This window comes from Colletes gigas, unplaced genomic scaffold (assembly GCF_013123115.1).
Source record: "Colletes gigas isolate AHSC1104 unplaced genomic scaffold, ASM1312311v1 Colletes_gigas_Sc00011, whole genome shotgun sequence".
NCBI classification, from domain to species: Eukaryota; Metazoa; Arthropoda; class Insecta; order Hymenoptera; family Colletidae; genus Colletes; species Colletes gigas.
The window spans coordinates 2910145-2934110 of record NW_025106640.1 but is presented as its reverse complement, the minus strand read 5'-3'; the positions used below and the strand labels follow the sequence as shown (position 1 = coordinate 2934110).

The 23966-nt window shown below is 40.6% G+C and overlaps 2 protein-coding genes across 5 annotated transcripts in view; one reads left to right on the top strand and one right to left on the bottom strand.

Annotated features, from left to right (window-relative positions):
* The window catches only part of LOC122398116 (carboxypeptidase N subunit 2-like), a 36894-nt gene extending 27435 nt beyond the window's left edge, over window positions 1-9459 (bottom strand). For both annotated transcript variants that reach the window (XM_043397723.1, XM_043397722.1), the window contains exons 1-3: window positions 9346-9459; window positions 9040-9240; window positions 7790-7917 (exon numbers count right to left, since the gene is read on the bottom strand). In XM_043397723.1, coding sequence (XP_043253658.1) covers window positions 7790-7917; window positions 9040-9137 — 226 coding nt within the window. In that variant the 5' untranslated portion in view covers window positions 9138-9240; window positions 9346-9459. The remainder of the gene's footprint in view (window positions 1-7789; window positions 7918-9039; window positions 9241-9345) is intronic.
* A 2359-nt stretch (window positions 9460-11818) lies between these two features.
* On the top strand, window positions 11819-21073 carry LOC122398206 (leucine-rich repeat-containing protein 15-like). Of its 3 annotated transcripts, none has more exons than XM_043397895.1 (3): window positions 11819-12161; window positions 15889-16287; window positions 16521-21073. In XM_043397895.1, exons 2-3 carry the CDS (start codon window positions 15911-15913, stop codon window positions 18163-18165), a joined length of 2022 nt encoding a protein of 673 aa, XP_043253830.1. In that variant the 5' UTR covers window positions 11819-12161; window positions 15889-15910; the 3' UTR covers window positions 18166-21073. The 3 variants fall into 3 exon arrangements, with proteins under 3 accessions (XP_043253830.1, XP_043253831.1, XP_043253829.1); XM_043397896.1 differs by lacking the exon at window positions 11819-12161 and adding an exon at window positions 12516-12689; XM_043397894.1 differs by lacking the exon at window positions 11819-12161 and adding an exon at window positions 12845-13090.
* Window positions 21074-23966: the final 2893 nt, after the last annotated feature.

Genomic DNA, 23966 nt, shown 5'->3' with positions numbered 1-23966 from the left:
CGAAGTTTAAAGCCAATGGATCCTCAAATATAGAGTAAGTTTCTGAGTAATTTTACGTGCCCCAATAATTAAACAGTCGACAAAGTGTTTCTTCGATGTTACGAAAACGAGGTTTCACGTCAGCCTTCTACATAATTGATCTCATTACAAATTGTGAATTAGATGTTCTTTTCAATTAAACTCAAATTTTTTAATAAATTCCACATCAATTTTCGTTCCATGTATGCACTACCGACAAATTAAAGAATAAGCAGCACCTGTGCCATCTTTTTGACCGTGGGAGGCATAGTTTCGTCGACTGTTACGCGCGTTCCTCCGGATTTCGGTATCCTCGAGCATCCTCGCTCCGCGTCTCTAATGTTTCCCCGGATCCGATCGCGAAGTCAGAAAGGATGGACTTTAAAGAAGCGACGAGACAGCTGCAGCCACCTCGGAGAAACGATTCGACGCGGGGATAAAGCGGTTAGGCCCCTATCCGTCCTCCATTTTCTCGGCTCCTTCTCTGTTTCTCGCTATTTCTCGTTTCTGTCCCCGGCTTTTTCTCCTGTTCGAACCGGAGGGAGATGTGTATCTCTGAAAATAGGATTGGTGCGGCACGCATTGTGCCGAGGACACTGTCTCCTCCGCCTCCGTTTCACCTACCCTCCCCTGGTCTTGTATTTATAGCCCTCGGCTTTTCCGCCGTGCTTCGCGCCCTACGACCGCTTAATTCGACCGCTCGCAAGAATACAATCTCCCCAGGTCGAGAGGCGAGCGTGGGGCATCAATAGCCACAAGCGAATGCTTTCCACCGAGGATGCAACAAGAGACGCGCCAGGTGGACCCCGGTTGCTACTTACGTCGACCTTTGTGGCCTCTTTCACCACTTGAGTGGGAATAATTTACCTTTTTTTTCTCTCCACTCGCGTTTTCTCAATGGGAAACACTGCCCGTCATTGTTACTTGCTAAAAGTTAATACGCTAATAATTCTATTTAACGACCCCTGTTCACATTTTTAACATCGCGGTATTTCGACAAAAATAATAAAAATCCCCGACGATCGAACAACGCCAGCATCGTAAAAGACATTCGAGTTTTGCATCGAATTTTACGACTTCTGGAGGTGAAAAAATACGCAAATATCCAGTTGATTTTAGTACGAACGATGGGAGGACATTTACTTTACGCGTGTCTCCGAGGGGTATTTACTTTATGCGTTGAATTTCAAATCAATCGTAAGGCTCCCGGGAGACTCGACAAACCTTGAACAATATTGTTTCGAGACAAACAGCTTCGAGTTTGCTGTATACCTTTAGAGTATAAGAAGCGCAGCGCAAAGTAACGAAACTTCTCGTACTAATACAAATTATTAAGGGGCCATTCTACCTTGTAGGCATGAAAAATACATGTTTCTTTGTGATTTTTTTTTGCGGGTTATTAAAGAGCGATTAATTCCGGATTTTGTAGATACATTTATTATATATTTAGCTATATTTACGAATTTTTGCAACGCATAATATCTATTGATTACGCTGTTTTTGTTGATCATCAAACAACAGTTTTTACGAACGGCACCCGACTGCGTACGTGATATCTTGCGAACAAGTTATTCGAAATCCTAAAACCAACGATATTCTTAATATAGATGAGTGTGGTTATAGCATGAACTAGGATCTTTTCAAAAAAACAAAAAATGGCAAAATGGCAGCTATTTTACGAAAAAATACTGAATATTTTCATATATTTGGTTGCTTTTTTGTTAATAAAAGAAAAAGTATTGCATATATCGCAATTATCCTAGTTCATGCTATAGGGAGACCAGTTCTGAAGATACTGTATAAATTTGATGTTGATATCTTGAATAGTTTTTTAGTTATCACGCACGCAGTGCCGAAAGATGTAGTTTCGAGAAAAACAACTTTAAAGTTTCACGTCTAGTTGTTATACCTACGCGCGGTACATTTCAGCAGGCTATAACTTCGTTAGGTTTCCGAATTTCAATTTAATATTTGGGAGACATATTTTCGAGACTACATACTAAAGGAAAATGCAAAAAAAAAAAATATCGATTTTTTTAATCCCACAAGGTAGAAAGCCCCCTTAAGGCCCGTAAGCTTTCATAAAATTCAAAGAATCCAATTTGCAAACTCTTTAAATACCAAATCAGCCGTATTCAGAGTCCCGCGTTATTTATCTTCCCGATTCGTGAAATACCCCCAGGAAGCGTAATTGTTCCGCGTTCGTTCCCGCTGTAAATATGCCAGGGATTTACGCGTTCGTTCAGAAAATAATAGAATCGAAACCCAGTGGCTTTTCATCCATTGATTCCTCGAACGACGGAGATATTTTCATTTAAACCTTAACAGTCCGCTTCCCCGATCAAGTCCCCGATCGCGGCTCTTAATTACTACGGTCCGCCGTGCATCGGTAATGTTCGACGTTTGTTTCGTCCACTTTTTCACCCACGGTCCGTTTGACTTCCTTTTTCCGCCGCAGGCTGCAGAAAATGTTCCCGTTGCCCGGCATAAACTGTCCCGCGGCGCTTTTATCATTCCCCCTTCAGGCCTTTTTGCCTCGCATTTGTGGCCCATTTTCACAGGCCACGGTTTTTAATGCGGCCGGCCCGGCAGGAATACCTTTTCTCCAGCCAGGAGGAAACTAATCAGAGGACCAGCCTGCACGAGCGAATGCGTCCATCCGTGGGTGCAGCCTGCCAGGTGCGTTGTGATTTACCGCGAGAGCTGGAAGTCGATCGACGGTTCGGAAAGTGGCCGGGGGTATTATATACCCGGGACCGGTCCCCTCGGTTATTAAAATTTCTCACGAGTCTCTGCGTCTCTCTTTCACTCTATCCCCCCACTTTTGCTCTCTATCAAGCAACGATAAAACGAAACGAGGAGAAAACGCGACTGCCGCCCGATAATCACACTTTGGCCACGGTCTTCGTCGGGGATTCGACGAGTGTTCGCGACGACATCGATCCCGGAAGCTGCGCGAGTTAAAAATCCCGTCCCGTTAGAGTTCGTTAACGTTGTTAACGTTTCGATCCGCGCGTTACTTCTTACGAGAAAAAAAAAAAACAACAACGATAAAGAGCCCTCGATTTCCCAGTACCGTACGAACGATAAACAGCTTTTGATATATTATTTGTTCAATAAAAGTTTCGGTCTGAATTATACGATCGATTTATGTTCCGCGTCGGGCGAGCAAAAGCTTATCCGAACACAGACCGTACAATGGAATATACGCTGCGTATAAAACTGCTATTCAGGGTCCGGCAATTTAGTCATTTATTATTGAAACAAATATTATAATCGAATCAAATTGATCGTGAAGAACAAAGAAAAACGGGGAAACGAATGGCGGGGTTATTCGAATTATTTTCTATCGAGATTTCTCTTTCGTGGAGGATTATTTGAGCATACTTGTTCTACTCGTTGACCAACTGGATTTTATTAACGAATAGTTGGAACAACCAATTCCTTTATTATTCGAACGAAAAGAATGTTCCATTATACATTAGCTTCTTCGAGTGTATCGGTGCATACGCGTCGATACCAATTTGAATTCTGATTCGTTTCGAACGGTTACCAATAGTTTCGAGGCCATTCGGGTTAGTAATTTGTATGCCAAAATGTAGTTCTTTGTACGAAAGCACATGCTGCGCAGTAACTGATATCTCAACGGTTCAGCGTGCCAATTTCGAACGTGTACGAAATTCATTGAGAAAACACGTACGTGCCAGCATTAAAATGAATGGCCACCATTTTGTGCGCCCGTGGTCGTCCAAAGGGCCATCGACGTCCGAATTACGGAATATCTTCGAAACTTCGTGACTATCGATTTCTGGACATTCAACGAGACTCTTTTAACTTTGTACCATTTTGCATTGTTTTGATTTATTATGTACCATTGACTATAAGACGAACTACCGTACATTTCTGCTGAATGCATCGCGAATAACAGGCGTGGCAGTTAACGCGTTAACAAACTTTTACGTTCTCTTTGTGTTTTTTTACAATAATTATCAACTGTGGCTAGGAACATTACACACGCCTCGAGGACCGCGGGAACACGCCCGCGGTAAACGCGTTGGATATGAGTAATAGCCGCAGACTAAAAAAACAAAATCCACTCGACCTCCCTAAAAGATTCGCCAACAGAAACTGAGACTCTTAACCCCTTTAAAACTGTGCGCATTAAAATGTAAATAAAATTCATCGAGTTAACGAACGTATGTACGTCTTTTACTTTACGTAGAAGCTGAAACGCTTTGTGCATAAACGTGTTCAAACAAGAAAAAAAGAAAAAAATATATATTATACAGGGTGTTCGGCCACCCCTGGGAAAAATTTTAATGGGAGATTCTAGAGGCCAAAATAGGACGAAAATCAAGAATATGAATTTATTGATGGAGGCGAGTTATTAACGTTTCAAGTTCCGCCCATACTGAATTTTTTCCTCGAAAATACACGGGATTTCGGGGCTATGTCTGTTCACCGAAAATGATTATAATCTACCCCTGCAACTAGAAATAATTTTTTTAGAACGATTTGAAATTTTTTAATTTCGCCGATAAAGACAATCTTCTTGATTTTTTTTCTGGAAAGTGGATAGGATTTTGGGGGTGTGTCTATTCACCAAAAATGATTGTAATTGACCCCTGCAACTAGAAATAATTTTTTTAGAACGATTTGAAATTTTTGAATTTCGCCGATAAAGACAATTTTCTTGATTTTTTTTCTGGAAAGTGGATAGGATTTCGGGGGTATGTCTATTCACCAAAAATAATTGTAACTGACCCCTGCAACTAAAAATAATTTTTCCAGGACGATTTGAAATGTTTTAATTTTATCGAAAAATTTCACACCTTCTCGAATTTTTTTCTAGAAAGTGGGTAGGATTTCGGGGGTATGTGTGTTCACCAAAAATGATTATAATTGACCCCTGCAACTAAGGATAATTTTTTTAGAACGGTTTGAAATTTTTTAATTTTGTGGAGAAACTTGTCCATGTACTCGAATCTTTTTCTCGAAAGTACGTAGGATTTCGGGGGTATATGTATTCACCAAAAACGAGTGTAATTGACCCCTGCAACTAAAAATAATTTTTCCAGAACGATTTTAAATTTTTTAATTTAATTTTTTTTCTTGATTTTCCGTATTATAAATTACTTGAATCCATTAGCTCGTTAAAATTATATTTAATATATTTTAAGAACGTTAATCAAAAAATTGAGTGTCACTCACGACTGGTGATTTGAAAGTTCTCGATTCTGTTCCTCTAAAATGGCGAGACGAATACCATTTGCTCGCGCGAGAAAGAAAACTGTTCCCAAGACGGGCGTACGGTTCCCGTGCGATATTAAATGTTGTTCGCGAGGACTGAAGCAATCTGTGACGTAGAATGCACACATCGGGCATTATTAATCAGACGTTTGAACTGGAGCAGGGAAGTGTTTGTCGACGTGCATGTGGACGCCCGGATGATTTATGAACTTGGCCGATACTGGCTCCCGCGTTGGCGTTACGTTGGCGAAAGCAGTTCTTAAGGGAGCAGTCTTGAGCGCAATTTTATACCAAACAGAGACTAAGAAAATTGTTTATCGTTCACTCGTCGTTCGAAGCTTTTCATCCAGATAAGAATTTAGTCGATCTCTAACTAGGAGTCCTTGCCCTCCGCTTCTGTGAACAATAGGCATTCAACAAATAGAATTTCTAAGTCACTTATTCTTAATTATACTGTAATCTAATGCAACATCCATTTCTGTTGGCTACACCGGCCTCTTTTGTCTCGTCGAACGCTCGCTGCTTCTACCATTAAACGAATTACTCGCCTCTTACCGGATCAGCAAAATTCTTCAGATATAACCCCGGTTCTCACTCCCATCACTGTCAAGATTTATATAATCGTATTAAATCCTTTGTGAGATATTCGTTATTTCGAACATCTGCATCGATCTTTTAAAAGTGTAACCATTACAACCACCAATATATTCGTACTGTATGAAGCTATAAAGACTACCCTTGAAACGTGTCCCTTCGATACGACAATGATACTGTTAATCGTTACTATACGCCATACGAAATTTGAACATTTTCCAAAATGAAATTCTGCATTCAAATTCTATCCACGAGCTATCTCAATCTATCCAGCTAGCCCAGCGTGCCTGACACCTGCGCGATAAAACATCCGTGCTTCGGTATTTTCACGGATTTTAATAAAATCATCCGGGAGTATATTTTTAAGATCCGAAGCTGTAAAACAATGGGAAAGGAATTCGATTTTTCAGCAGTACCAGACTAGAATAACCCATTAAATCTCGTCGATTCCGACGCGAAACTTGCAGCCTCCATGGACTGTATAAAACGAAATTTAAAATTTAATTCTACGTTGGGGGGGAGAGTGGCTTGCATACCCGCGCGCACTTAATACCCGCCTGGCAATATAAGCCGCTGTTAATAACCGGCGGGAGTATTTCGGGGCAGTTTCCATCGGCTGGAAAAATAGTAATATCCCACGAAGGGGGTAAGTAAGGGTGCATTTCATTACAGGGAGTCCCTCAGCGAGCGTGAGTTATCAGGATTAGAAGAATTCCTACCTCCCTTTCGATATCAGGAAATTAATTATGAAGTTCGAGTCGCCGGATAAGGGGGAGTAGTGGAACCGTGATACACGTTCCCCGGCGAGGAACGTGATTCGATATATTTAACTGTTTGTGGCCTCGCGACCCTCGATTCGTTCCTCCGCTATCCACGTTTGACAATAAACCAACGAACCGCGATAGCTTTTGTGCTCGTTGATTTTCGCGAAATCGTATTTGCACATTTAATCCGAGGTTACATTTTAAAAGGGCATTTTTCACCGTGCTGCGCCCCACTAATGCACCTACGTATTTTTAGTTTATTTCGACATAAAGGATCGCCCGTGGCTTTTACGCCAAATTACGAAAACTGAATTTAGAGGTTAAAAGGAGAGAGGCGTGTTATATAAAGTTTGCGAATAAACGCTTTATATAAAGCTACTACCAAGTTTTCGAAACAATTCCAGTCGTACATCGCCTCTTTCACGCTTACGTATTTTAGATATATTTTGTAATGTAGTTCATAAAAGAAACCTCTAAAAAACACGTTTATTAAATTTTACTTCTCTTAAATTTTGTCTCACGACAGTATTCAGAGTGATGTACGTTTATTTCCAATCAACTTTCCCCTGCAATGGCAATTAAGAATAATAAATCTGCGAACCGTGTTATATCCTAACATATTATAATTGAGGTTAGGATTTAAAACAGCGTTTCTAGCTGTAACTAGCCTCTTACGTACTCACGTATTTTATTCGTGTACGTGTACGTATGTTTACTTCAAATACGCCTAACGAAAACGTTTAGCAATGACAATAATACGAAATGATAAACAGCTTTATTAAATTTCGGGTTTGCCTCTTGGTTTAACCGTTTATGGCGATCGAAGTGATTGCGTATCCGGAATTACCGCGGCGCCAGTAATTACTGTATTGGCAATTCGACTAGTGTTACTAATCAGAACTATACTCGCGTCGTCGTTTAATTTCAGCATCGAAATGCGTTTTACGAATCGCTTCGTAGAGACGCCCCGTGCACGTTATCGGTATCGGCGGTACAATGTATCGTGCACAGAAGTTCACACGGCACTGTTGCTCGAAACTAGAATGCTCATTCTTTCGCGTTCCCCTGGAGTTCCCGTGTACAGCTGACTCGCCGCTAGACGAACGTCCGTGACTCATTGTTGTGTGCACACTGTGCGCGCTAGAGGGTTGATGAGTACTTACACCGACAGACGTGGAGTTTCAGCACATTCCCCCGGAGTTGTGCACATCGACCTGGCCCCGGCGTCGATTTCTCGTCAGACACGGCAGACGTCCTGCGGGTCCAATCCCGCCGGCACGGTTCGTCCAACCTCGAGCAGAACCGGTGGATCAACTGGTACACGCGCGTTTCATCCCGGTCACATACGAAACGGTCCGAGACGAACGAACGGTGTCCTTCCCGAATCACTGCCGCTGCCCAGCCACGTGACCGTCCATGGGGAACACTTCGAATTTACGCGAGACACCGGGTGCCTCTGTTCGTACAACGCGTCACGCTCGTGCACACGAATCGACGGGGCCCGGCTACCGGCTGGATGCAAAATGATTCGGCGGGGCCCAGACTCGCGCACGGACCTCGTCGGGACAGACGGTCGAATGAAAAAGTTAAGGACGTACTTTGCCGCGGCGAGCGAAACTAAAACAAAAGGCTCGGAGATCGCAACGGCTGAGGGAGAGAGTAAAAGACAGGGAGAAACAGAGAGAGAAAGCGGATGAACGGACAGCGAGAAAGAGACAGATAGACGTAGAGAGAGGGACAGAAGGAGGAGAGGACGAAAAACCGCGCGGTTTCTCCCTGAGATTTCGAGCTGCACTGCAAACGGGAACAGTCAGTCCTCACTAAATCGGAGTTTGGCTACGTACTCGCGGCTGAGAGACTTTCGGATCTGCGCAGTTGCTCGCTGCTCACCACCACCACTACTCCTACCACCACCACCGCCGTCGCCGTCGCCGCCACCACCACCACCATCGCCACCACCGCCACTACCCACCACCATCGTGCTAACCCCAAACCTTTACGGCTCCTCTCGACTCCAACCCTAACCTCCCAGCCGGCAGCGCCCTAACTCCGCCTGGCGAAAGCTCCAAGCCACGCGTGAACACGAGATTATTCTTACTCGCCGAAAATTAGTTCCAACAAAGTTGGCCTACAGATTAAATCTACGCGGATGTACATGCCGTGTGTATGCCTAGGCACGGTAACGCACGTACGCGGAATAAATGCGGTAATTGCGATTCAAAATTTACGACTGGCATCGCGGTCGATGCGATACTGATCACAGGGAATCGATGCAGTCGGTTGAGGTTAAGGAATTACGCGCGATAAGATTGAACAATTGGCTGGTGATTCGTCGACGGAAAGCATCCGATCTGTCTTTGACATTTCGCGTTAAACAATGTATTAATATCTGTAACAGGAATGTAGTATTTACCGTGTATGTCGTCGGGTTACGTGTGAAATTTCTGTACAATTAGTTACGAATTCTCTCACGATCGATCCGTACGATGTCAGGAATGTTTCGAGACCCATTCTGAGAACACTTTGTCATTCACACCTTTGAGCTGTGTGTCAAGAGTTTTATGGTGAATGTCGGTTCTTGGCCTCCACTTTCTCCGTTGAAAATAAAGGAAACCTATACAAAAACAATAAATAATATTAATAAACACGTCCTTCCAAATGTGATTTCAAAGATACAGGAAGTTAAAGAGGTTAGGACGCGAATAAAATTTGAATGTACCTTGCCAAGGCAATTGCATTTAATACTCTGGCGTCTTCGTATAGCAAACAACAATACGATAATTGTCTAGCTTGCAAAGAACAGCCACCGAGAATCCACGTGAATTGAAACGAAAGGAAGTAATCGCAAGAAACGCGTACGAATTTTACAACGGGAAAGCTTCGATCGTAAAAGAAAAAGATTCTTGTACGGAGTCACGCTTCCTAAAGTTCGTTGCTCCGTACATGTTGTCTCCGCACATTCTGCGGAACGTTGGCCGTTTGCCAAAATCATTCTCACATAATTTCAGGAGAATATAAGCGCCAAAAAATACACGAGATTTATGGCTATAATTCTGCTGTAAATTTATAATCGGAAATATAATATCTGAAAATTTTATGTGGAAAATGTTAACGTGACTCGGCTTAATTAAATTTGATACGTTCGTGCGATAATGCTATCGCTTTAATTCATAGAGATCGCTAAAATATACGGCAAAAGAGTATACATATTCATATAGTATATACCTCTGTTTCATCGTAGATGATAGGATAATGTGAAATCATACGTTTTACTAATTAGCCAAGAGACATCAGATGCACAGTTTATGAAGTAAAACGATGTAAGATGATGTATTTGCACAATGTAATACGCGTATCTAATGTTCGTTAGTATATTCTTCGCATTGTGTACAATGGTATTATTTGAAAGTACTGTTTCTTTTATCGTCAGTCAAAGAAATAACATGCGTTGCAATCTGATCTAACCGATATCCCACTGCCATCTACTGTCGTAGATAAAAAACGCATGATTTGATCATACGTCGATAAAGTAATCGTTTATCTTTTTCCAACGACTAATAAATGTTTATATTTTATATTGATTGCATTTAAATAAATTTTTAAATAAACTTATATGAAATTATATATTTAGAATTTACGTCAATGAATACTTTCAACAATTAACTAATTATACAATTATACAAATAATAGAAACAAAGAAACGTAGTATTTTTAAGTTATTTATCTTAATAAGGTATTTAAAAAACAATAAGCTTGAAAATAGAGTTCCTGAAAGTTGAATACTCGTGAAAATAGAACAAATATCTATCACCGATAGCGTTAAAATACTCTAGTTTTTTTTTGTGGTTGAATGCACATAAATGAATACGAAGATAAATCAAATGACCTTAAACTGTGATAACTACGTTAGTACATCATGAATAAACAACATGATGGAGCTGGAAAATATGAAATACACACGTGTACAAGTACGAATATAAAATAAATGCGCACGCTTTGCAGATGAATATGAAAAAGTATGTAATAAACACGATGTATATACAAGATGTACCCAGATAAATCCCGAAGTTATATCACTGGTTAAACATTTTTAATTCGTTAGCATGCGCGTGATACACGTCAGACGATTCTGTTCGATGTTATATTTAAATCCGTTTCAAACGACACATCCTGTTTCGTACGTTATACGTTCAGCGAAATAAATTAAATTTATTCAGCCATACGCGTTTTATTAGATGTCGCAATAAAAAACATTCGGAACGAAATATCTGTTACATTAAAAATAAAATAAAAATAAAAATGTGCCTTTCGTAAGTTCAATCGCGTTTTGCATTGTTTGTAAAACTTGTTACACTTAACCCCATAAAAAAGCTCTGCACGGACCGATTTATTAATCGCCGGTGTTCCTGCGACTCCTTCGTTTAACTATGCTCGAGAAAAGGTTAAACCACGGTGCATTTGTTCTAAGAGGGGAATTAATCTCGAACGATAATTCAAAGCCACGTTATCGGGAAACCTAATGTCAATTGCAAAGTTAATCGATACCCTCTCTCTCGTTCGCCGTAGAGATACGAGTGGGATTGGCAGGTCGTTGTTCCTAGTCAAGATCATGAGATCCCCATTCCGGACATTTCGCAATGCCTGGCGTAATGCCTGACCTCCGCTTCCAATTCTGCCGAATGCAATTCTTCAGAATTCGACGTGCTGCACTCATCACTCAATCACGCATTGACTACGTGAACAAACGCTATCAGACGTACGAGTGACACGTACCATATCCAAGCCATATCGATTTCCCATTGTCCTCTATAGGCATCTAATATGCATACACATTTGCCGTATTGTGACTAGAGCAAAAATATCGTATAGCCGTAATAATGGTTTTATATACATTGGCTCTCGATTAGCAACACGATTACAATCGTAGAATTTTAATAAACTGTTCGTCGATATCTTTCATTTATTTGTTGCTCACAGACAAAGCACATGCATACGATACGAGTCGTGTCGTTTCGAATAATGCGAATATCAGAAGAGATCAACTTTTTTTAACTACACTGTTTTGCCGGTATTCGAGCCACCCAATTGGTCGCCCCATCTCTCGGTTAGTCCTAACCTAAGTTGCGTACCTTGATCATACACATATGTACTTACGTATGTGTCTACAATTTGTATAACCGTGCGGAAGAGATGCGATGCTCATTGTCGGTTCAGAATCGCTTAAGTGTCTTATCTCTCGGCTGATAATATTCACAACGGCCATTCATACGTGGGCATAAAGAAGTCGTCGAATAAATATATTATCACGGTTATTTAATTAACAAATTAAACGTTCAACGACAGTCTTCGACGTTATTGTCGAAGCAATTCTTCGACGAAATTAGATAGAACGCAGGCGCATGTTGTGTCACCGGTGTCCAGTTCAGTGTTAATCGTTATTCTTTGGTTATTCGGTGTTAAAAGTGTTATTTGTGAAAGTAACCATCAAAGGATAACGATACGTGACGGAAAAAGAAGTGGAGCGTATAAAACAAGGTATATATTTCATTTATATGCATATATACACTTCGCGTAACAAGGACTATAAAATACGAAATAAATCGATTCGTATCGTATGCAATAGCGTCGTTAGTCATTGATAATAATATCATAATATGTTATAATAATTGCACACGGATTTATCCAAATAATGGATAATTAATAAGCACGTGTCGAACGTAATCCGTTGAACACGATCGTGATGTTACTCGGTTGCACGTATTACGTGATAAAGAAAATTGGAATAATTTGAATACTCGCGTTTTGTGAACGTGACACTATATGCGTGTGCGTTAATGAATTAATGTCAAGTAGTTATAACCTGTTTTTGAAAAGGGTTAGTTTAAGAGCGCATGCGTTCGGTGTGTGTACATTTCTAAGATTCATCGTGCTCTGTACCCTCTTCGTACAAAGGGATATCAATTATCGAACGACATAATTACGACGAATTGTGAACGGACGTAGAAACAGTCGCCAGGTCGAATATTCGTAAACGCGTGGAAGATCGAATTTCATATCCAATTGGTAAGCTACGCCTTCGAAACTTTTGAGAGGTTAGGATATTCAAATCGAGTCCAACTCTCATTCACTGGATTTTTTTTTACCGACAATAAGATTCGTGTGAACGATAAGGGGTACGAAACGTGTTACGTATGTGCGTTTAAACGTTTATAAAAGGACGAATGGAGGGAGGGAAACATAACACCCCGAGAAGACGCGCGTCGCAAAACTAATACGACGTAGAAAGAACGAGAGTGCGCATCAGTAGATTTTACCCTGACCTCGGTCAGACAGAGACGGTTTAATTTAACCGGGTCTCGACAAACTCACACTTCAATCTATCTCTGTCCAGTGCCACGTTCAAATCCACAGAACGCTCGTGATTTAACCTCACTCTTCCGTGGATAGAAGGATACACCTTTCCGGTACGTAACGTGCATTTTCGGTATCTGGTATGAATTCTAAACATAGCGGCACTTTCGATCGAAAACGAAACGCTGTCCGGTGAATCATAAAAATTCATGACGTCGCCGGAATCGTAAGCTCCTTACGAATATTCATACGATAAAATTCATTGGAAACCGGTGTAAATGTCGCTCGTGTGTGTTGCAGTTATAAGAAACAATAAAAAATCGCGGATCAATAATGTGAATATTTAATCGTACATTCTGGGTCCTCTTCGAACGATTTTTCAAACGTACAAATTTCACTTTTTCCGTGAGTTAAAAATACATGCAAGAAAATAAATTGCAAATTTTAGTTTATTGCACCGATAGTAAGAATTTTTTTTTTTTGTTAAATATGATTTCATAACGCGCAACATGAGCGTGCCAATTTTTCAGTATTGCAGTGTATTAAATTAAAAAATTATACACGATTATTTTTAACTTTAAAATAAATTAATACAATTATACATCTGAATGTATTTCCTTTAAAACACGTAATGTTTTCCTGAGCATAAAAATAACAAGGACTTTGTACCAGACAGTTGATTCACGGAAAGACAATAAAAATTTCAAATTGCCGTACGAGCGTGTCCATGTTGTCGTTTACATAATCGCGTCTCGCGCGAGGGTTAAAGTATAACTGTAAACGTAGAATTGTTTACGAATTTCAGTTTCATTTTTAATATCGTAACGCCGGGAACATTTGACGCATTCGCCGACCCAGACGGATAAAGAACTCGATAAAAAACAGATCTTGAAACGCAGCCATAGATAAACTGTAGAAAGGGTGTGGGGAGAGGGGGGTAGTATGAGAAAAGAACCGAATCGCTTCATCTAACGAGAGCAGTCGGATTTCGCGTAAATTCCACTTCAAAGCGTCCTCAACACCGATGTTTGAAACCCCGAGCGTGAAAGGTGGGCGTATATAAAGACGATATTTGCAAAAAGTATGAATGTCTCGCCGGGAGTCTGAATGCAAATGACTCGATCCCCAACACGCGCCGTTGCCATCGTGTTTGGCGGAGGGGGGTGGGGGGTCAGGTCGATGTGTTCCTGGCTAGGTTGGAATTCAAAATCGGAAAGATTTGTGGCGCCAAAGGCGAGGCGATGGCGAGAAATACAAGGACGGATCGAAAGGGGGAAAATACGCTTCCTCACACCACAGCCTTTTTGAGGGGGGGATAGTAATGGTCCGGGCCGAAGGCGAACTATACGTAGAAAGCTGATGGGGCAACGGAGCGTGCAACGCGTAGCATTCTGGCGGAAAGCTTTCCGTTGGGCTTCGTCTGTGAAGTTGACTGCTGGCCAGAGGCGTCGCCACGCGTTTCTTTGTGCGCAGCCCTCGATGGTCAGCATGAAAACTTCTCGAATGTCATTCATCGGCTTAATGAACATGATTGTACTCGGAATTTAATAGGTACAAATTACTACCATTAGGCGTGCGTGTATTATCAGTGGATCGGTGGTAACAGATGGAAGCACGCGTTCGTTCCACAACGACCAAACACGAACACACACGAATGATTTTGCAATGTAAATGCATCTAAAATACTCAATATATGCATTCGATTCTTAGAACAGACTGACGTATTATGTTCTTTGTACTGGTAAAACGTCGACAGTTACTTGGAATTTGTATTCATTCGTGATGTCGAATATTAAATGTTTCCATACTTTTTATTCAATTAACAAAATACAAATCAGTAAGGTCGGTTAAATACGTATTGAAATATATTTTGCTCGTTCTATCTTTATGCTTTTATCGTTACAATTTTTCGTTTTAAACAATCCGTCAAACACCAGGAGTTGAAAATTTATAATATCGGTTTTGATTACGGTTCTGTATAGTGGGCATGCTTTAATGAAAGTTAAGATTTCTGTTATTATTGGAAACTTTTCGGAGATTTTATTTGTTACCGATTAATCGCTTATCGGCGGAACAATGACGCGATAATTAAATTTGCATCTCGAGCATCGGGGGCCTGGATCGCTAACAAAGTTAACGATAATAATAATTCAGCGAGTAAAAGGAAGTTTCTTTCTAAATAGTACCTAAAACATCAACAAACAGCCCTGAACGGTGCTTTACAGAGACGATTAACGTTTCTGGCTCAACAGTCTGTGGCGCCGCGCATTGTTGCTTGGAATTACCGACCGCCAATTGCAAAGTCCGCTTCTAACTGACAATTGCTCCACTTGCTTTAAACCATTAGTACTCGCCAGTTATCTTGCTGGCAACACACCGCAATGTGCATCGCCGTCGTAACGGGCCAAAGTAAATCTCTACGACGGAATTTTTCTTTCCGTTCCCTCTGTAGCATTCGCCCGCAATATTGTATACCGGAAGTCCCGAGACAAGGAAAGAAATTGCTCCGCGACTCGTTTATATTTCCGAGGTCGCACTGATGGCGTCCCTAATGTATTTACTCGAACGTTTAACGAAATGAGAAAAATAACGGTCAAGCCAAAGGTATTCCTGCAACGTCTTTTCCCTCGTTCGTTTTGTACTAGGGTTTCATCCGTAACTATAGAGGTTGCGTCGTTATAGTCGTAGTTCTTAACGATATTGAATTAAGAATCCAAACAGTAGACTAATCCAAAGGCATAAGTTCTTGTCTCGAACTTGTGCCTTAGGCTAAAATAAAATTGTAAAGCCAAATATAACGGTGCTTTATTTTAATCTATAAACTAAAAAATAAAATCACCTATTTGCTATTTACAATATAGGAAATATTTTTTTAGTTATATGAAATTCTTACGGTTCGTTCTTATTCCAGATATTATTCCACGCTCCCCAAAATGGCGGGGCCACTTCTGCTGATAGCCATACTCGCTACATCAACGTTCGCTTATAACGGCGAATTAGTGGAACAGGAATGTCCCGTGGACTGTCACTGTCATTATTTTCGCATCAACTGGGTGACCGACTGCTCCGAAAGCAATTTGACGAGCATCCCTTACGAGGATCTCAGCTCTAACGTCTACGTCCTAGATATGAATGGTAACAACATCGCACAGATCGATCCGTTTCCACACGCGATCAAGATAAGGCGTCTCCAGATGGCGCATAATCAATTGACCGAGCTCAAGTATGAATCGTTCGCTGGATTAACTTACCTACTGGAAGCGGATTTCTCGTCGAACGCGATCACTCATGTCGATCCCGAAGCGTTCAGGTAAGGGACACTCGATTCGAATTACACGAAAAAAGTGTAAATGGTTTTATCTAAAAATCTTGGAGCAATGTTTGCTCGTTATGTATATTACAAACTTATTATATAACGCACCTCTTTGCATTAGCTTCAACATGAACTGTCTTGCAAAAACTAGCGAACTTAATCAATTTTTTGCCTGTAGAATACTGCACATGATAATTCAATACTATATGACGGATTTGATTCTTCGACAGGGACAATCCCGGCTTGATTACGCTGGAACTTCAGAACAACCCCTTGGAAGAGGTCCATGGTCCCTTCCTAAAATGTCGAACGCTGCTCTATCTCGACCTAAACACGTGCGGCATCAAACGTCTCAACACACAGTTTTTCCACAACACGACAAACCTGAATAAGCTCGACTTGTCTCACAATCCGCTTGGAACCATAGAACCAGGCCCGTTCGACCATCTGACCAATTTGGAGTATCTGAAATTAAACGATTGCAACCTGACCTATGTTTCGCCAGACGCGTTCAGCCAGCTGGAGAACCTTCGCGAGCTCGAGATGGCGGAGAACGATTTGCGTATGTTGTCCTGGACAAGCGTGCTGGCTCCGTTGGTACGACTGGAGCACCTGGACATCAGGAAGACCGGCATCACGAACCTGCCGGGCGACGCTTTCGCGAAAAATTTGTATCTACGGCAACTGGTGCTGGCGGACAACGAGTTGTGGCATTTGGACGTTGGCAACACCCTAGGTCACAATCTGCATAACCTCCAATCTCTGGACTTGTCGAATTGCAACTTGCAAGATCGTCTGTCGGAGGAGGCATTCAGAAACGCCAGCAAATTGCGCGTGTTAAACCTGAACGGCAATCCAATGTTCGCCGCCGACCTTTCCGCGGTGCTGCGCCATCTACCAAAGCTCCATAAGCTCTCCTTGAACAACTGCAGCCTGCGACGACTGCCGGACGCGTTCCACGTTTTCGAGCATCTGGAGGAACTGGACATCTCGCACAATCCATTGTCGAACGCGTTCGTCAGCCTTCTGAACCCGTTGGAATCCTTGGAATACCTCGACATGTCCTACTGCAACCTTGGCCACGTCAGGAACAACACGTTCGCCCACATGACTTCCTTGAAAAGATTAATATTGTCTGGAAACGCGTTGCACACCCTGGAGGAAGGCTTGTTCGCTAACCTGACGCGCTTGGAGAGTCTGGAGCTGAACAACTGCGACCTCAAGACCCCCATCGACCCGAAGGTGTTCGGCGATCGTGCCAGCACCGACATAGTCGAGCTGAAATTGAGCGGCAATCCGCTGGAAGTACCCGATGACGGGTCTCTTCTTCCAGAACAATTGTCCAACCTCGAGATGCTCGATCTCAGCAACTGCAACTTGTTGCACCTCAACGAGAATCTGTTCGCGAACACGAGGAACCTCACGCAGTTGAACCTGTCGCGTAACAACATCTCCGGCACGGAGAATCTGGTCTGTTTGAAGATGCTGCGCGGCTTGGAGCACGTAGATCTCAGCAACAACAACCTGACCACGATCAACCCGAAGGTGTTCAATAGGAACCCGCGTCTGTTGTCGGTGAATCTGCTAGGCAATCCTTTCACCTGCAACTGCTCGATCGCGGACATGTGGGACTGGGCGGTGCACTTCAAGAACGATCTCCACGTGTTGGTCGGCAGCCAGCCAGCCAACTTCGAAACCGGGGCTGCGAAACTGAGACGGGCGCTGAGCTGCACCTACGACGAGGAGACCTATCGCAACTTCCTGGAACAGATACAAGCTAGCGGCGACCAGCGCAGACTTAGAAAAGGTGACCTGGCTCCCACCCGTACCTGGGCGAAGTACGTACGCGAGTCCCAATGCGGTCACACTTCATGATATTTGTACAACACCCAGCATCCCTTGATGTCCGTTTACCGCCACAGGATACGCAAACACCGGACCGAGCTCTAATCGTGTCTTGTCGATAATGCGCAGGGACGACGTGCTCGCTGCATTATTCGTTATTTATTAACCCTCTACTGGCATACCCCGTTTTTTGTTTCAGTGACATTTAACTACTATAGGTTCAGTCGTTTAGCTTGAGTATTAATTAATTTATGACCGTGTAAATAAATAGGAAACAGTTTCGTTTTTGGAAATATGAAGTACGGTTCGCGCAATAGAGGGTTAAGATCGCCGGGGAATCCAAGATCGTCCTTTACTTCCATCGCGTACGAGTTTATTTTTGTAGGCGTAGGATTAAGATCCATTAATTAATAATTGCGCGCGTGACGTCAGGATGTTGAAATATTTTGTACGACGGTGGGAACGAAACATGGAAATTTGATTAATACTGCAAGGTGCTGGAATTTTAATACGTCTTAAGGCCAACGGATATGCTTCCTTGTTCTAGCCAACGTTCTAACCTAAGAGCCACTTTCTTAGCGTTTGTATATGAGAAGACGCGGTACTACGCCAACGGCTTCTAGCTGTGATATCGAAACGAAGTAGTAGTACGTCGTCTGCCGTTAAGGCTATAATAGACCGTTCGAAATTGACTTAAGTAAATCGTTATATTTGTTCCTCCGACTATATGCTGTACGAGCATGTATTGTGTGTAATTTAAGATGTAATATCTGCGGCGTATGTTGCTATGAAGTCTGTTTTAATCACGGGATCGTCGTTGCGAAATCAGGTCGTCGAGCAAAGACAGTTTCGAGCGATCATTTTTATTTGGGAACGTTGACTCCCTTTCTCTGGCACGAAAGGAATAGCATCGAAGTATCGTTACGTGAAACGCGAGCGTTCAAATATCAAACAAGGACACTGGCCGCCTACCGCTTGATAAATACATTGGAACGTTATAAACGATGCGTAATTTTTTATTCGTTATTGAGACGAATAGATCATAATTACAAATTATCCTTTGTAATCAATCAGTCGAGTTTCAACTCGTGACGCCATACTGTTTTGCCATGTTTAACGTGGAAATTAATAATTCGAAGCAGGGTCAAGATTCTTTGTTCCGACGTGACACCTTAAGTCGTATTTCGAATTAGCCTTGCTGAGCAGGCAAAATTAGCACCCTCACGTGTCTCGAAGTGCGCTCGTTAGAACTTGTTGGACGTTGAAATGTAATCGAATCTGCAAACGGAGAAATTCCCGATCGTAATTATCGAATGGTAGAACAAGGCTACATCGTAGATAGAGTTTGGGTGACGGTGTCTCTCAGGGCATCAGAGTATCGAGAAACTCTGAAATCCATGACGAAGTTATGAAGTTCTCGAAAGTTAAAACTTGCATCGCGCTGAATACAGAGATTCCGTGCTAAATAACATGGAGTTTCTAGCTCGTGTAAGCATGTCGTGATTAACAATTACAAGACCCTTGCATGCTCGTGTATGACTGTATCTCTTATTGTCGTGTTATTATATGCGAGCGTGTGTTACGTAAAATTATGGACGTCGTCAGGGATATCCTTCACTCTGGAAACTCAATTGTTCGAACCATTAACCCTCGTCTGGTAGACTAAAGCCAAAGTGCACTATTTTTTTTTTAAATACTGTATTTAAGTTATCGTAGAAATCTAATTTATCGTTTATTGGAAGGGTTTTGCATTAATCGTTAAAGTAACAAGGTTCATGAACCTTAGCTAGGTGTAGAAAAATATTACTAATTACACAGGGTGTGCATGTCTTTTGCAAATCGTTGTTTCATGAAAAATAGAATGTTTCTGTATCGATCAAGATTATGCAGTTCGTGCATTCTGATATGTAGACTTTGATTATACAGGAAGTATAGGTGCAACGCGTGACGTAAGTACTTGCTATCACCGTTCCGGGTCTAGATATCGCTGATTGTGCATCACACTGCCGTTCTAGAGTTCAGTTCAGACCGTTTCTCTTCTTTTTTATATTAAAATGAGATACCCTGTGTAACGAGTACTCCACCCTACCAGGTGAGGACTTAACCCTCTGTGTTACAGATTCGTTATTTACTCGTTCTTTATTGTATATTTATTAAGTCCTATCGTTTAAAATATTTTTCTTAAACTGCGTTTTCTATCGGTAAGGTTATGTCACGTACTAATTGTTAATTGCTAATTAACGATACCCCGCTAAGAAATGCTTCTTTTCTCTGTGCGGATATATACTTATGTTTTTCTTTTTTTTTTTTATACGAAATGCTGTCTTCTTTTAACCAGAACGTGTTCTCTAGCAGTGTCCATGTATAAATAGAGTACCTATATGATACTTGGGTTCCCATTCGAGCCATCACTCGAACAATGCAGCGAATATTTGATTCCAATATACATAACAAAACTTCCACCAAGGGGAACACGTACCTTTGAACTAGACTAAAGATTTTAGTTCCTTAAGGTCACTTATGTAGCCTGTCTCGAGGACTCGTTATGTTTTACCGTGCGTTGATTATTATGTACACGTTTAACGTGAATTTAGATCATAATTTTTTGTAAACAAATAACGGAAAAGAGTTATTTATATATGATTTTTATCCGGATAAGAAATTTGCTCGTCTTTGGGGGAAAAGATGTAATGATATGGTCCGCGTAGATAACTCGGTGACCTTGAGTAACTAAAAACTTGGACTCCGTCTGCAGTACAGAAACGATGATTCAAATACACGTCTGTTATGCTGATCCCCCGGTGAAACAGATACGGGAATCAGATTTTCAGTCGCTGTCGCTTGAAACAACGCAAATAAAATCAAGTGCCGGTACGGTTTCACTATATTCATGAAATGTATAAGACTGTATTTAATAAAGGAGTCATTTTTCTTGGTATGTCGTTGGTTCTTTATCTACAACTAAATTTCATACACTTACAATACGTAAACAAATAATATTTACCGTATTAAGTATACAACATTTGTTAAATGATATTAAATACACTCTTATGTTTTAACAAAAATGAGAATAAAAATGGCAATTCGTGTCACCTTGTATTTAGAGTATAACTAGTGCATTGATAGAGCATTCTATTGTTTCCTGCCATATCTATAGCACAATACAATTAATAAAATTACGATAATAATAGTTATGTCACTCGCTATACAGGGTGTTCAGCCACCCGTGGGAAAAATTTTAATGGAGGATTCTAGAGGCCAAAATAAGACGAAAATCAAGAATACCAATTTGTTGATGGATACTTCGTTAAAAAGTTATTAACAATTAAATTCAAAAGTTTCAAATCGTTCTGGAAAAATTATTTTCGGTTGTGGGGATCAATCACAATCATTTTTGGTCATTACACATACCACCGAAATCCTACGCACTTTCGAGAAAAAAATTCGAGGTGTGAAATTTTTCGACGGAAAAAAAAAATTTCAAATCGTTCTGGAAAAATTATTTTCGGTTTGGGGGGTCAATTACAATCATTTTTGGTGAATAGACATACCCTCGAATTCCTACCCACATTCGAGAAAAAAATTCGAGAAGATGTGAAATTTTTCGACGGAAAAAAAAAATTTCAAATCGTTCTGGAAAAATTATTTTCGGTTTGGGGGGTCAATTACAATCATTTTTGGTGAATAGACATACCCTCGAATTCCTGCGCATTTTCGAAAAAAAAATTCAGTACGGGCGGAACTTTAATCGTTAATAACTTTTTAACAAAGCCTCAATCAACAAATTGGTATTCTTGATTTTCGTCTTATTTTGGGCGCTAGAATCCCCGATAAATGTCTCTAAATTGAATTATATGAAATTAAGTACTAAGTCTTAACCAATTACACTTAATGCGTAATAATAATTTTCTCGACTATACTTCGCACCATCTGCTCGTGAAAGAATTGATATCTCAATAATAACGTGCATGTAGCTAGAGAACTAAATTAACGGAACATTATCAAGTTCCGCCAATTGTACAATAACGATGCACGCATTGTAGAATTATAGTGGATATAGGCGATAATTATATAGACGTATCAATGACAGCAAGACGGAATCGAGAAACAAAATTTTTTGTAAACATGTCCAATGTACCAAGAGAATATGATTTTTCATATGATGTCAGAAACAGGTAATTATATTTTAATTTCTAATCGTTAATGTTTAGCATATTGCAATCTTGTTTCCTTGGACAGGCGGTGATCGTTGCCACAGTCCTAACCGCAAACGTATCTGCGTGTTTACATGTCTGGAGCTAAGAAATACGAGACATATAGGATTATAGTATTTTCTGATTTACGAAACTATGGCGTGTCACGTTTAAAAAGACGTGTGTGGTCAGAAAACGGTAGACCATTTTTCCCAGCACGCTATTATTATGTTATTACCACATTAAATTCATATATGGTTACCATATTAATTTATAATATATTTACTAAAATTTGTTTTAAAAGTGCTACCGTATATCTTTTTTTTTTTTAAACAACGTATCAAATGAAATATGAAAATCATTAGAAACACTCACTCACTCACAATCATTTAATCACAGATTTGTGACGAAACTGAGATAATATTCATCCAGACGTATTTGTGAGACAATAGTTTACCTAGAAATAGATATCGTGTGTCATAATGTTTCATGAAACGGGCGCGATTTATCAAGGGTAAACGCAACACGCATTGAGTCCAGTGTTTCTCAAACTGCCTACGAGTTCTCAGAGACAAAAAACTATATGTATATTATATGCAATCTTGCTATAATCCAAGGAAAGAAGTTTTAAATTGCAATTATGTCGCCAATTTGTTCAGTAATTTTTTATCACTAGCATTGTTAAGCAAATTATAGTGATTAGCACCTACGGTGTGCAAGGTTAGGTATATCGTGAAATGATACGTACGGTGAGTCACAGCTAAAATCGTACACCACGTACGAAAATATGTTTCGTTCGAAAAAAGAAGTTTAGGAATGATTTGGGAAAAAAAATAAGGCAGACGTATCAAAATTAAATCTAACATCTGCCACTTAATTTCTAAGAAGCAGTATCGTCTCATGAAATTTAGGTTAGACCAATTTTTCGCCGAGTTTTATCAATATTGTTTTTGTACTGATAATATATTTATCATTGTCCATCCTATTTCTGTGCAAAGTCATAAAAGATAGCAAATTGTATTGGTCATTTTCGTTTGTAACGATATGCCTTTATCTAACAGATAATATTCGATAACAAAAAATAATTACTTTTTTAAAATAGACTCAGGAGAGTCTGCTAATTTTGTCACATTTACTTGTGTGCAGTGTTTCACTAAATGTGTACAAAATTTTAATGAAAAGATGCAAAGCTATTCATCGAGAAGATCTGAATGAAGTTGAAGTTTGAGAAACACTGCATTAAGTGATATACAGGGTGTTCGGCCACCCATGGGAAAAATTTTAATGGGAGATTCTGGAGGACAAAATAAGACGAAAATCAAGAATGCCAATTTGTTGATCGAGCCTTCGTTAAAAAGTTATTAACGTTTAAAGTTCCGCCTGTAGAACGGCAATCTGCGTACAGCTGCGTGCACGCGATAGTGGTTCTCACTCAGCATGAGAAACTCCACTTACTGACTCATCGACAGCCTTACAGTTTTTTGAGTGAGAACCACTATCACGTGTAAATTACCGTTCTACAGACGGAACATTAAACGTTAATAACTTTTCAACGAAGTCTCGATCAACAAATTGACATTCCTGATTTCCGTCTTATTTTTACCTCCAGGATCTCCCATTAAAATATTTCCCAGTGGT